Source organism: Setaria viridis, chromosome 8 (genome assembly GCF_005286985.2).
Source record: "Setaria viridis chromosome 8, Setaria_viridis_v4.0, whole genome shotgun sequence".
Lineage (NCBI taxonomy): Eukaryota > Viridiplantae > Streptophyta > Magnoliopsida > Poales > Poaceae > Setaria > Setaria viridis.
The window spans coordinates 40,084,699-40,099,611 of NC_048270.2; the positions used below are offsets into that span (position 1 = coordinate 40,084,699).

The 14,913-nt window shown below is 43.7% G+C and overlaps 2 protein-coding genes across 4 annotated transcripts; both read left to right on the forward strand.

The window, feature by feature from the left end:
- Positions 1 to 426: 426 nt before the first annotated feature.
- LOC117867019 (protein ALP1-like) lies at positions 427 to 2,104 on the forward strand. The gene has a single exon (XM_072295618.1). It carries the CDS (start codon positions 444 to 446, stop codon positions 1,758 to 1,760), a length of 1,317 nt encoding a protein of 438 aa, XP_072151719.1. The 5' UTR covers positions 427 to 443; the 3' UTR covers positions 1,761 to 2,104.
- A 2,144-nt stretch (positions 2,105 to 4,248) lies between these two features.
- LOC117834769 (disease resistance protein Pik-2) lies at positions 4,249 to 13,615 on the forward strand. Of its 3 annotated transcripts, none has more exons than XM_034714297.2 (4): positions 4,249 to 4,495; positions 4,590 to 4,788; positions 5,152 to 6,241; positions 11,235 to 13,615. In XM_034714297.2, the coding sequence occupies exons 3-4, from the start codon at positions 5,235 to 5,237 to the stop codon at positions 13,381 to 13,383; spliced, it is 3,156 nt and encodes a 1,051-aa protein (XP_034570188.1). In that variant the 5' UTR covers positions 4,249 to 4,495; positions 4,590 to 4,788; positions 5,152 to 5,234; the 3' UTR covers positions 13,384 to 13,615. The 3 variants fall into 3 exon arrangements, with proteins under 3 accessions (XP_034570188.1, XP_034570189.1, XP_034570190.1); XM_034714298.2 differs by having other exon boundaries at positions 5,155 to 6,241; XM_034714299.2 differs by having other exon boundaries at positions 5,158 to 6,241.
- The last annotated feature ends 1,298 nt before the right edge of the window (positions 13,616 to 14,913 follow it).

Genomic DNA, 14,913 nt, shown 5'->3' on the forward strand with positions numbered 1-14,913 from the left:
CTGTCAACCCTTCTTTAATTGCTTATTCAATTGCAATGAACTGGTAACTGATGGACTTGTACCTTTTCTAGAATTGATCATGCAATAGCTACAATGTGAAAACAAATGTGACCATGGAAGTGATTTATGTAAGGTAACTGAAATCCTTTGGTCAGTGCTATATTAATTCCTGTGATTAGTTTTTTGCATGCAAGTGTGAACTCCTTCCACTTGTGAAATGAGACCACTAATTTTTGTGAAACTGAAACAGCCACGGCAAGTGTGAACTCCTTCCACTTGTTTTGTGCATGCAAGTGTGAATAGATACAGCCACGGCAATTGTGACTATATATAGCACACAACCACGGCACTATTCTGAGTCCCCTTTCTGCTACTGCTCCCCTTTCTGCTAGTGCTTCCCTTTCTAATCTGCTTTCCACTATTCTCTGGTATCCTTTGCTACCATGGATGGAGATGGCAACATGGACCCTGCTGATCTGTACTCCATGGATGACTATCTTCAAGAGCAAGAAATTCTAGATGATTTAGGCGACCATCTTGTAGCTGAAATGCAGTCCATTGTTGATGACATACAAGGTGGAGGATCTCGGAGTGGTCCTAGGCGATATGTGGAGAGGCCTCGTGAACAAGCCAGCCAGCAACTAATGGATGACTACTTCTCTCTTAATCCAGTCTACAATGAGACACAGTTTCGAAGAAGATTTAGGATGAGGAGACCCCTCTTTCTGAAGATTGTTGAGGCCTTGAGTGGATGGGATGAGTATTTCACCTTGAGACCGGATGCTCTGAATCGTCCTGGGTTCTCACCAATTCATAAGTGTACGGTAGCTATCCGTCAATTAGCATATGGCGGCTCAGCAGACCAGCTTGATGAGTATCTGAAGATGGGAGAAAGTACTGGTGTGGAGTGCTTGAAAAAGTTTGTTAAGGGAATCATTGAAGTATATGGTGAAGAGTACTTGAGACGCCCCACAGTACAAGATGTTGAACGACTGTTGGAGATCGGTGAGCGTCGTGGTTTTCCTGGCATGTTAGGGAGCATTGACTGTATGCATTGGCATTGGGAAAAATGTCCCAATGCATGGAAGGGACAATATACTCGTGGTGATCATGGTGTACCAACCATCATTCTAGAGGCTGTTGCTTCGCATGACCGATGGATATGGCATGCTTTCTTTGGAGTGGCGGGATCCAACAATGACATCAATGTGCTGAGTCATTCTGATTTGTTCGTCAAGGAATTAAGAGGAGAAGCTCCACAGGTGCAGTACTTTGTGAATGGAAGGCAATATACCAAAGGTTATTATCTTGCAGATGGAATATACCCAGACTGGGCTGTTTTTGTCAAATCCATACGCGCACCACAATCAGCTGAGCACAAGCTGTATTCAGAACATCAAGAGGGGGAAAGAAAGGATGTTGAATGTGCATTTGGCATTTTACAATCTCGTTTTTGCATTTTGCGTCGGCCGGCACGTCTATATGATCAAGGGGATCTTGAGAATATCATGTTAGCTTGTATAATACTTCACAACATGATAATCGAGGACGAGAAGGATATAGAGGATGATTCGTTTGACCTGAACGAGGAAGGAACCACGTCTACTGTTCAGGCGTCTACAATCGCTCATGGATATGATCCGGTGATGGAGGAGGTAATACAGAGAAGTGCCGAGATTCGTGATCGTGAAGCTCACAGGCAACTACAATCTGATTTGATTGATCACATTTGGCAAAAGTTTGGGAATCGAACTAATTAGGTAGAGTTATGCATTTAAATATATATATATACACACATTAGCCTTCATATTCAAAAATCATTGATATTTGTTTTTTTACTGAACCATTGAGATTTTGTTAAATCAACCACCTGTACAATTTTGTTAATTTACTAACCCATTCTTATTTTTTAACAGTTCTGCTTGGAGTGGCTGGAGGATGATGGACATGGAGTTCTGTATGCAGGATGATGATGGATGGCTTAATATTATCTAAATATTAGTATTATCTATTCAGTTTGCAATTCATATCTTAGTTTCCATTGCTATATATTGTAATGGATGACTCATTGCTACTATCTAAACTTTCATCGAAGTTCTGTGGAGTTTGTTTGCCATTCAGTGTATACTGTAGGCATTGTGTTTGCCAGTATGGGTTGTGCTTCTGGTGATATATATCCTATATGCGTTTGCTGATATATCTTGTATGTGTTAAAGTATGTGTTGTGCTTCTGGTGATATATATACTGTATGCGTCAGTTCAATTGCCGTTTGATCACAACACCGTATTTCTGGATGCCTCTGTTCAGTTGCCGATTAATCATGTCGTATATGGTTGTTGCAAGCTGTTGAGGTGCAGGGTGGATCACATGGTAAGATGCCACAACTGATCAGCTTTCTTTGTGTTGCATAATAAAAATTTTTATCCATAGAAACTATTGTTACAAACTTTGCATTATGGAGCATAGTTTCTTGTGATAGAGTCTTCGACGTATAGACTCTATGGATAGAGTCTGGACTGTGAGTGCCCTTATGTGCCTTAATTTTCGGCTCTGTGTGTTCTTTATCGATGGAAAGAAACTCATCTGATAACGGTTTTTGTATTTTCATTGATATATTAATTAAACATACTGAGACGATGAAGGCATCAGATCAATTCATATTTCGGACTTGTAATTTTGAGAGACATAAATATTTAAAAAATTAAGAAAAAAATAACATGGCAACTAATAATGATAATATCTTATCTACGCCTTCTCTGATTTATCAAATATTCTCAAGTGGTATTCATACAGATAATGGTACTAGCTTTACCCATTTATAAAAATTTTGGAATCGTATTTTGATATATATTTTTATAATCGCAAATGATAGTAATTTAGAAGCAGATATGGGAGTTACTATATGTTATTTTTAATAGGTGTTACTTTTTACAATGGCATATAGGGTAATTTAGAGATTTAGGTGTTAATTTACATTATTTTTCAAATTATAGTGTGGATAATTCTTTTTAAAAAATATTATAATATATGATAACTATGATTGGTTTACTAGATTGATGACTAGATATTTTGCGAACGGCTCGTATTTTTTTGATTTATTTCAGAATTTTACTGGTACTATTCTTTATGTGGTAGACAACGTGCCCGTTAGCAGCGAGGTACCAGTGGTGATTTCGTCAATCTCGAATATTTTACAGCTTAGTTTTTGGGAGGTGCTCATAGAAGGGTAGGGTTGTTTGCTTGTGTTTGTAGGTGTGAGTGCGCGTGCGTGCATGTAAGCGTCTACGTTCGTACTATATGATTCATAAATAAAGATGACCGGATATTTTTATTTTTTAACCTCCGTAGGGGAAGCTGGGTCTTGTTTAGATCCATAGTGGCTAAGGTGGTGTTTGGATCCAAAGTTCACCGACTAAATTTTAGCTTCTAAAATTTAGCCCCTAAAATTTAGTTTTGCTGGGGTGTTTGGATCTATGGGCTAAATTTTAGTCATCATCAAAAAATGACTGATTTGCCCTCCCTCCTCACTCCTACTACCACCACCAGAGCAGCAGCGAGATCCAAAATCCGGCGCTCCAGCTCCTCCCGCCTCTCGTCCGCGCGAGCTCGGGCGGCGCCGGAGGCGGCGGGGCTGGAGGAGGCGGGGAGCTCGGGCGGAGGCGGCGCGGCCGGTCGGAGGCGGCGGGCGTGTGGGAGGCGGAGGAGAGAGGAAGTGCGGGAGGGGCAAGGCACGGAGGCCGAGGAGAGAGGAAAGGGGGCAGGGGTGGAATTTGTGGTCCAGGTTCACTTTTAGCTCCTTTTAGGGCCTCTTTGGGGGCTAAAAATTAGCTCCAAATTTTTAGCTATTGTACACTTTTAGCCCACCTGTTTGGATCCCAAGAGCTAATTTTTGGCTAAAAGTGCAGAGCTAAAAATTAGCCCTTGGATCCAAACAGGCTCTAAATTTAGCCAACTAAATTAAGTTGGTGGATCCAAGACGGAACCTAAAACTTTATGCTGCTAGAGGAAGAAAGCAGCTAGTGTGGCTTGGCAGACGATTATTATGGAGCCGGCCAAAAAAGAACCGCACCATGCAACACGTGATTGGGTACGGGGGAAGACCTTGACCGCGCAGCCTACGGGAAGTCGTCGGCCCCCACTCACTTAGAGCACTGTGCTGCGCACTCGCTGAGAGATGGCATAGCATGTCGTCCCGAAGGAAATTCCGAGTCGCACCCCGGGAAAAACGGATCGCGCCCACGTCGTCCCGAAGGTGGCACATGTGCTGCATCAATGCTGTGTAATTGAAGGCGCGCGGTTGTTAAGACACTCCGTCCACGGTTACCAGTGTTTTTTAGCGTGTCACACTCCACGAAGAAAAGCTCCGTAGTGGAAGCGAACCGGCCGTCCTGCGCCACGAACCGATACGTTCCCCCCTAGAGGCTTTGCATTGCAGGTCCGCCCTCCGCCGCCCGGCCCAATTGGATTTCCAGCTATGGGGCTTTCGTTGCGCAGGTTCCTCACTTCACTTGTTTGATTCTTTTGCCCGATAGGTTCTTGTTTCCTTGACATGGTAGTTGATGACCCGTATGTTTTCTTTCCCGCACAGATTTACCCCTGCTGGGTAGCAGTGGCACATTTTTCTTGTAATGGCATGATGATAAGATGTTGATCTAAACCTTTTTATACACGGAGGAAAACATCCTGATTCGAAGGAACCATTTAACCACACCTTCGTCCTGCGCCGCTTGCCGTCCGCCCTGCGTCGCCCCACCCGGTTTCCAGCTACGGGGGCTTTCGTCAAGCAGGTGATTCTTTAGCTCCATCTCTGGTTCCTCCACTTCTTTGATTCTTTGGGGCGATAGCTTCTTGTTTCCTTGCCATGGTGATGGTAGTATATATAGTATATGCTGATGCCTGGTGAACAAGAACAACCTTTAATATATGCTGAAAAGACAGCATCCAGCTAGATTGATTTCAGTATTGATAAGCCGGCCATCTTGTTTTTCGAGAAATAATTTGGGATGCCATCTAATTCGAATCAGCTAGTAGTTTTATCCCCAGTAGCAAGGATCTGGGGTTACTATATTTGGTTGATTTTGCGTTCAGTTAACATGAGAATTTGATGTTCAAACATTTGATGACCATTATGGTTTTCTTATTTCAACCAGTAGTAGATGTGAAGTTTCAACCGAGAGGGAAGTCTTTGCTTCAGAACCTGCTGTGAACACTGTATATAGAACAAATTAACAAGATGGAGTTGGTTGTGGGCGCTTCAGAAGCCACCATGAAGTCTCTGCTTGGCAAGCTGGGTGGCCTTCTCGCCCAGGAGTATGCTCTGGTCAGGGGCGTCCGTGGTGACGTCCAGTACATTTACAATGAGCTGGCCACCATGCAGGCCTTCCTCCGCGACCTTAGCTCTGCCCCGGAGGAGCAGGGCCATCGAATGAAGGACTGGATGAAGCAGATCCGTGACATGGCCTACGACTGCGAGGACTGCATAGATGACTATGCCCACCGCCTCCCTAATGACTCCATCAGTGATGTCAAATGTGCCTTCATAGTCAGAACCATATATGAAGTCTGGACATGGTGGCCTCGCCGTGAAATTGCTTCCAACATTGCTGACCTCAAGATCCGGGCACAACAGATTGCCGAACGACGTAACAGATATGGAGTTGACAACCCATCAAGCAACTGCAATGGCAACAGTTCCGGACCCCGTGCCGCTACGTATGACATTGCGGAGCATCAGGTCGCCAGCCGTCAGCTCATCGGTATGAAGGAGCCTGTGGGTGTGATGGCTGACATGAACAAGCTTGAGGACTGGATTGCTAGATCTGATAAGGAGCATGGTGTTCTGTCCATAATCGGATTCGGCGGTGTGGGGAAGACCACCATTGCCACAGCATTGTTCCGGAAAGTAAGTAATAAATTTGACTGCCGTGCTTGGGTTAATGTGTCCCAGAACTACGACAAAGAGGCAGTCCTAAGGAGTATTCTGAAACAAGTCATGCCACAAGACAAAGATCAGATTTCTCCGAAAAAACAAGACGGAGATCAGGAGGCACTGCAAACCACATGGGGGGAAAGCTTGGAGAAGAAGGACCTAGCAGCACAGGTTATGAACACATTAAAGCGAGCTGTGGGGCACAAACAGCAAGGCAATGATGCGAGCTCTGATGAAAAGCAGATGAAGATTGAAACAATGTACGGTGATGAACTCGTCAACAAAGTGAAAGGACACCTGGAGAAAAAGAGGTACATTTTAAAAGATTATTTCTTGTTTATTGATTACTAGATCTGTTCACCGGTTTAGTCAACGTCAGCTAGCTAGAGGGAATTAATACATGATTTATGAAATCATTGAAAGATCAACAATAAACATCGATCAGTTAACTAATGGCCAGACGCTTTGCTATCTTTTTAGAATTTATAGTATTTCTGATAAGGCTAATCTCAAAGGGAGTGTCATGGAAGTTTCATGGGCATAAAATCCCATGCCACATCAACAAAACTGCTGACTTGTCAGGATAATTATGAGGAGAGAGGATAGGGGAGTTTCATCCCATGAAACCCACCTAGCATTGTTACAAGTCCCGTGAAACCCAATGAAACTTGCATTGAGCATGTTAATCTATGAAACTGTATAATGAGAATGACAATTTCATTTTGTTGGAAACTAACATGGCACTCTTGGTAACAGTGTGATGAAACCATGTATTGTGACTGGCCTAACACAAACAGCGACCTTAAAGAAAATTGTCATCCAATGGTAATAACTTGGGAGGGCCTGTTGAGAAATCGACATCCCAAACCTTGACACCAACTCCCTAGAAGTGGCACCAAAGTGGTGTGACACCACTTCTTATGTGGACCTTACACCCACACTACTCTGAGGAAACCTTCACACCGACACCAACACGGGAGACCAACTCTCTACAAGGGAACCCGAATCTTTTATTTACCTACTCATAACTTGATACAACACTTACTTTTACACTCTTCATGTGGCTACCATACCATGACACCACTACACTACATAGCAACCTTGCCATCTCTTCACATATGACTCACATGCCACTCTATGCCATGGTATTGTTGGGATACGAGGTAGGCTACGCTAGCGCAAAACAAAATTTTTCTACCGCGTAAACTAGGAAAACTGTCGTATATGGATCACGGGATTACCACTCGACGCACTGGTGCGGAAGATGTAGAATCACGTTGGGGTAGCGAAGTCAATTAGCGTAGTCGAACACGTAGTCGATCACATCGACGTCGAGCAGCTCCTCAGCAGCTCGTCCACGTACAGTGAGGTCCTCCTCGTGCCACGGATGGTCATCGGCGGCTCGTCGTGGCTCGTCAGCGGCTCGTCCAAGTGTTGCAAGTGCAACACCTGTAAGGTATCCACACATGCAGGGAGAAAGCGTCGCAAGCCGGACTGCTAGGTCCGCGAGTTGCAACGAGATGAGGGCGTGGGAGGTACGGCAGCTGTGGTTCGGCCAAAAGGGATGAACCCTAGGGCGCCCCCCTACCCCTCTATATATAGGGGTCCCTGACAGGCCTCTAAGTCCAAGCCCCATTAGTACTCCTAAACCTAGTCCAATTCAGATCATATTCGAATTGGGCTTCCAGCCCTTTTAAGTGTGTGACCCTATAGGTTCATATGCGTATGGACATGGCCCGAGTACTCTTACTCGGCCAATAGTTAGTAGCGGCCTCTAGCAAGACGTGCTAACTCCTATACGCACACGAAGATCATATCAGACAAACCATCACAACATCACGCACATGTTATTCCCTTTGCCTCATGATATTTGGTCTAGTTCCAAGCGGACCACTCTTTCTCAATGCTGTGATTTGGAATCCCCTTCTAGGTTAACTCTTAACCTCATGTAGCATGGCCATGCATTTCCGAATTCTATCACTTGAGGGGCCCAGAGATATCTCTCTCAAATAGAGAGGGGCAAATTCCATCTTGACTGACCATGCCTCACAGCATGCTTCTTGACAAACCCGAAAGTTACTTTTGTGACTACCCAGTTACGGTGTAGCGTTTGATAGCCCCTAAGTAAGTCGATCCACATCTTGAGTACATGCGACAATCTAAGGACAAAGCGTACACGTTGTGTAAAGAGGGAACTATGTAACTCGTGTTGGGTCAGTCCTAGCACATGTCTCTACACGTGCCCACATCATTAGTTTGACATGTCCATGTTCATGACTTGTGAAACATAGTCATCAACTAATACATGTAGTAGTCTAATATTCATGTGTGTCCTCACATGAACTCCGACTAGGGACAACTTTAGAATAACCATACAATTTCACATACAATTCACATAATTACAAATCAATTCAACTAGCTTTTAATGGATATTCAGGGAACAAAATATAAATCATGGATACAAATGAAATATCATCATTTCTATAATTGCCTCTAGGGCATACCTCTAACAGATATGGCTAGGATGGAGGGGACCACCTCTATTTATAGGTGCTCATGGTCCTTGTGGTGTTGCCATGTGGCAACTTCCACACTCTTCTTTACAAATATCTAACTCTAGAACTTTCTCTCATCCTTATCTAGTTTCTTATATTTCTACCATACTAAAATATCTAGTTCTAGAGTATTCTACACTTCACCTTGAAGCATGACAACTATGGCTCATGCATTCTCTCCAAGTTTCTAGAACCTTCTTACCTTGCCATGATCTTATCCTTATACATGGCAAAGTTAGTCTCTTAAGATCTCAATCTTCTAGAATGTTCCAAGTATGCATTGCATATTTCAACAGGGCCCACTAAACTAATGGCCAGATGCTTTGCTATCATGTTAGAACTTATAGTATTTCTCTCCTTTCCTACTGCATCTCGAGGATTAATGTGGACAAAAAAATCTAAGAGCCTCCAATGGGTAATACCCAAATAACCTGGTATACCATGCAAGCTTGAAACAGCTGTGGGAAGACTGGCCTATGGTGGTGGCACTAAGGTGGTGGCAGCTTGGCATAGGAGCTAGTGACAAGGAGTGGTGGACTACAGAGGTAGGGCAAGAGAGAAAGAGACAACTATAAACTTCTTCTTAGTGATTTCTGTACAATCTATGAAATAAGCAATAAAACTAAGCAGCTACATAGACAGTCGTGAACAAGATAAATGAAATGTTCTTCCCAAGGATCAAGGTTCACTTACGTACACTCTCACTACACAAATGGATATGCTCTAAGTGTTGTGCAGTAGCTACGTACTAGCTAGCTCTGCCTTTTCCCACTCTCCTACTATCAGTGGCATGAGGAACGACAATGATTAAGCTTTTCACCGTGGCTACCATTAAGACCGCTTAAGTTCATATGACAATGCAAACATGTGAAATAAGAACACACTGATATAGAACTTAATAGAATCAATGATCATAATCACAAGTGTATGTAGCAGTAAAATATAGAGATCCCCCTTTCATCCCAGGGTAGTTTTGCAAAATTGCAAACCCTCTTTCCATAGACAACCAAGATATGTGCTATTAGAATCTATGTCGATCAGGACTTCATGTGGACGAATTGTTTTGGGAACACAAGATATATGACAAGGGAAGCAAAGGGGCATGTAGCCTAGTGGTTGCAGAGGCCTTAAAAAAAGTCACTCGCTGGTTCCCTTCATCGACATGGGCGAACTAACCTGTGGTGGGCGGGTCCTCGTGTAAGGGGCTGGTCGTGTGGGTTGGGCCTCAAAGCATGTGTCAAGGCTTGAACCACAGGGGGTGGCATCCCCATGTATGAGGGGGCCAACTTTCGTCACTTTTCTCGGCCGGGCTCCGGTTAAGCTCTTCTTAATGTAATACAGTCCGGTTATATAATGTCAAGGGCTTTCATCTTTGGGTTTGGGTACTTGAATTGGGCTTTGGGTTTGCCAACCAACAGGGACTTGGGACAATTGGCCTGACCCCTATATGGGTCTTCTTGTGCTCATCTTCCTCATGTAGGCTCCTAGAAATGTTCCAAGTGCAGGCCCAAATCAAGATTTGTACAAAAACTCCCAATATATGTTGTATTTTAGGCGCCAAGTGGCCTGATAGTATATGGATTAGTCCAAAAATACTGCTAAATGAGTACTAAAAGTTTCCATTATCAAAAGTTCCCCTTATTAATGAGGGGCAACAACACTTCCCCCATCAGTTTTCTGATTTTTGTTCTCCCTTTTTTCTTTCAAAGGCAAACTCTATTGTGGCCAATGTGCATGATCTCTTCAGGACCAATATAGTTCACATTGCTCCTCAAGCTTCTCTATCTTATATTTCAGGATCTCAGCATGACCTTTGTTATTATGTGCATTCAACTTCCATTTTCCAAATTCCTATAGGGGTTGCTTTGTGCATTTTATTCTCTTCATGAGGTCTCCCAAAAACAAAATCTACTTCAATCCCAAATGTCAGTTGCCACCTCTTGATATGGCATCACCCATGTTCCCTAACCTAGCCTCCATCATCAACTTCCATGCATTATCCACAATTTTTCCACAGTTCCGTGTACCCAGCCAACCTCAAAGCGGAAGGACAACCTCCCTTAAAATTATCTTGATCATCTCCTCTTCCACGTCTATAATCTGGATAATTGATTAATTTTTCTATGATCTGAGTGCCTCGAGACACCGTTGACCACTCGGAAATCGGGACCTCCATGTAGAATGAACAATGGCTTGATATCCAGCTGCTCGCATGCGTAGTGATCACTCAAGTGGCTATTAGGATTCGCGAAACATATGAGACACAAAGGATATGATTGGATAACTGGAGTTCAAATATATCCAGTTAGAACTGAAAGATGAACTGAGCTAGATATTGAAGATTAGCTCAAAGAGGAACATCTCGATCTCGGACTGAGGTTAAACCCAACCTGAGAGAGGAAGTTAGAGAATAGAGATAGCATTGGAAAATGTATGAGGACTTGTCGTTTAACTCTGAACAGAGTTTAATTTGAGCAAATAGATTTAAGAATAATGGTTTAAATTATGAAGTGAGTTCAAACTTAAACTGGCACAAATCAAGGAAGCTCAAACAAGAACACGAGCGTTGAAAACATTTTAAAACACAAAATAGTTTGCCCATTTTGAAGTTAGTATAAGAAAGCAAAAGTTGGCAGTTTTAAATTCTGAAAATATGGTGTTTTATGAAAAACATCCTCGCAGAAAAGATAAACTTGATTTGTTTTACTGTCTCATCTCTAACATATATGTTCTCCTCTTTTCTCGACAGGTACCTGCTCTTAATTGATGACATATGGTCTGCAACAACATGGGGAGATATCAGAAATTGTTTGCCTGTAGAGAACAAACAATGCAGTAGAATAATAGTGACTTCAAGATTTCAAGCTGTTGGTGCAGCGTGCTCACCAGTTGGCACAACTAATCTTCTGCATACAGTTGATTTTCTCAATGCTGTTGAGTCCAAGAATTTGTTCAAGCAAAGTGTCTATGAATCCAAAAGCAGCAAAGAAAGCGAAAAGGTACAGGACAAAGTCCCAGAGGAGATATTGAAAATATGTGGACGGCTGCCATTGGCCATAGTCAGCATGGCTGGTCTTGTAGCCTGCAACCCAAGCAAGGCCAGTGATCACTGGGATAAAGTTTGCAAATCATTGTTTCCAGAGAGTGTGACTGCTCTCTCCTTGGATGGGGTTACAAGGATACTCGATTTCTGTTACAATGATTTGCCAGGAGATCTCAAGACATGTGCACTGTACTTGAGCATGTTTCCAAAAGGTTCCAAAATTAGTATGAAGCGTTTGACTCGGCGATTGACAGCTGAAGGTTTTGTTAGTGAGAAGCAAGGGCTCACGGAGGAGGAAGTTGCAGAGACATACTTTAATCAGCTCATGAGAAGGAAGTTAATACGTCCTGTGGAGCACAACAGCAATGGAAAAGTAAAAACATTTCAAGTTCATGACATGGTTCTTGAATACATCGTTTCCAAGTCAAGTGAAGAGAACTTTATTACTGTGGTTGGCGGCCACTGGATGATGCCACCACCGAGCAACAAAGTACGTCGACTCTCTATGCAAAGCAGTGGTTCCAAGCATGAAAATATGACAAAAAACATAAACTTGTCTCAAGTGCGGTCAGTGACTGTTTTTGGAAGCCTGAAGCAATTGCCTTTCCATTCATTCAATAATGGAATAATACAAGTGCTAGATCTTGAGGGTTGGAAGGGTTTGAAAGAGAAACATCTGAAGAATCATATATGCAAAATGCTTGTGTTGAAGTATCTAAGCCTCCGAAGAACAGAGATTGCAAAAATCCCAAAGAAGATTTGGAAATTGGAGAATCTTGAAACTCTTGACATAAGGGAGACACGTGTTGAGGAGCTACCAAAATCTGTAGAGAAGCTAAAACGGATCAGTAGCATACTTGGTGGCAATAAAAACCCACGGAAGGGCTTGAGGCTGCCTCAAGAAAAAATTAAGGAACCAAAGGAAAGTACATCGGCTCAGGAAAAAAGCAAGGACAAAGTTACAAGTACGTCCACGCAAGAGAAAAATAAGGAGGGAATGAAAGCACTCCGTGTACTGTCAGGGATTGAGATTGTTGGGGAATCAACAGCTGTCGATGGCCTTCATCAGATGATAGGGCTAAAAAAGCTTGCCATTTACAAGCTCAATATAAAGAAAGATGATAAAATCTTCACACAACTACTTTCCGCTATTACGTACCTTTTCAGCTGTGGTCTGCAAACTCTGGCAATCAACGATGAAGGTTCTGATTTTATCAACTCACTGGACTCCATGTCCTCACCTCCAAGGTACCTCATTGCCCTTGAACTGTCTGGCAAGTTGGAAAGGCCCCCAATGTGGATATCCAAACTCCACACCCTCAGCAAGTTAACGCTATCTCTGACAGTTCTCCGGACTGATACATTGAAGCTCCTCCAGGACCTGCCATCACTGTTTTCTCTCACATTTTCACTTAGTGCAGCAAAGCAGAATCAGGAAGTAAAGGACATCCTCGAGAAGAATAAATCAGATTCTGATGGGGAGATCTTTGTTCCAGCAGGATTCCCGAGTCTTAAGCTGCTACGCTTCTTTGCACCCCTTGTGCCAAAGCTGGGATTTGGTGACAATGCAATGCCAGCATTAGAGATGATTCAGCTACGGTTTGAAGCCTTTGAAGGTTTATTTGGCATCGACACATTAGAAAACCTCCGGGAGGTGCACCTCAGAGTTAATGGCCTAGCGGCGGAATTAAAAGAAAGTAATGAAGCAGGAACACAAGAAACAGAAACCCCTGAAATAATAAAAGAAAAAGAAAGGAAGGAAACCGCTGAAATCACCAAGTTCTTGGTCGAAGATTTGAAGAACTACACTACTGATAAGCTGAAGGTAATCGTTGACTATATCATCAATGCTTGAAGTTGCAAAATAATCTGGTTGTTGTTTGCTAAATAAATAGGGATGGCAGGTATATCCATCCCATGGCACTGTGTATTTTTATTTCATTGTCAATTGATCAGTGTTTCGTTCTGTCATTGTATGGCTGGAGCTGCTAGATACACCGTTTCAGTTGTTTGTTGGGGTTGTAATAAAAGGGGATATCCCAAAGCAACTATTGTAATATTTATGTTATGTTGTACACTATTTCCTATTGCTACTATTGTAAAGATTGCTTGGCTTGGCTATTATAAGTAAGTAAATGAAGTAGTAGCTGTGTGACTGCATATAATAGAACACTGGAGCGTCCATTACACCTCCCATTGTATAAGGATAGCAATATTGCCAGTTTGGCAGTTTAAATAATGTGTGTGAATAAAGTCTCAAACTGGTGTAGCGTGCACATGAGTTTAGGAAAACACCGAACAACTGCTACAAGAGGGACAGGGTGTTGGATGCCCAAGAGGGCCTGGCCCAACGAGCAAATGCTGGCCCATTAAGCAAGTCTATAAATTCTAATGAGGTGTTAAACCCTAAGCTTTCCTGGCCGCCGCATACTATTTCCTGGCCGCCGCACATCTTCCTGGCTGCCGCACGTCAAGCTCCTCCTGCGCAAGGCTGCAGGACGCCAGGCACCTCCTGCCGCACGCAAGGCTTCTAGCTGCCGGCCAGGGCTTCTGCCAGTGCTGCTGCCGGCCAGGCTCCTGCCGCACGCAAGTTGCGCCGCACGCCAGTGAAAGCAATAGGGATTCCATATAATGCATGGAGTATATTGCTTGAAACCTTTGGACTGATTATACAGGAGTACATGGTTTGGAGGGCAAGTAGCCTCTCCTAAAGATAAGGAAGGTTATCCCGAGATTACAATCAATCCTAAACTAACTATATCCAGAGTTGCTTAATATACTCTAACATTCCCTTGTAGTCACAAAAGGAGCACGCATACGATGAGACTGGAGAATAAGCCGAAGAGATGACATCCTCGTAGTCGCAACCGTTGATGCATCGCAGATGTTGTGGCTGGAATGGAAGCCGAAGAGGCTTGTCAAGCAAATGGTAGCCCCTTAGTGCCGAAGTAGTCGAGGTCGAGGTGGACATGATCGAAGCGGTGGAGGAGGGCACAGGTCCGAAGCGTCAGCGAAGGCACCCGAATATGCAAAAGCAGCAGCTTCTTGTCGACAGGGTCAACAGGATGATGAGCCGAGCGCGATGGTAGATGATGCAGCTAAAGAGCGCAATTGCATCTTCCTTCAACAGTGTCGGCGGCGGTGTCCGTGAGCGTGCGGCAATAGGTGCGGACTCGGATTGAGAGCCAGCGTGATGAGGACCAGCAGCATAGGTGGCGCCACCGCTTGAAAAGGCGGCATCACCGACGAGGATGGCTTGAGGGCGCAATGACAACCTCATCTTCGGGAGTGTCGACGATGAAGCGACGACAAGACGGCAGGGCAACGCAACCCGATCTCTGACCGGTCGAGGCCCATGGAGAACCGGTCTGACCGGTGGAGGTCG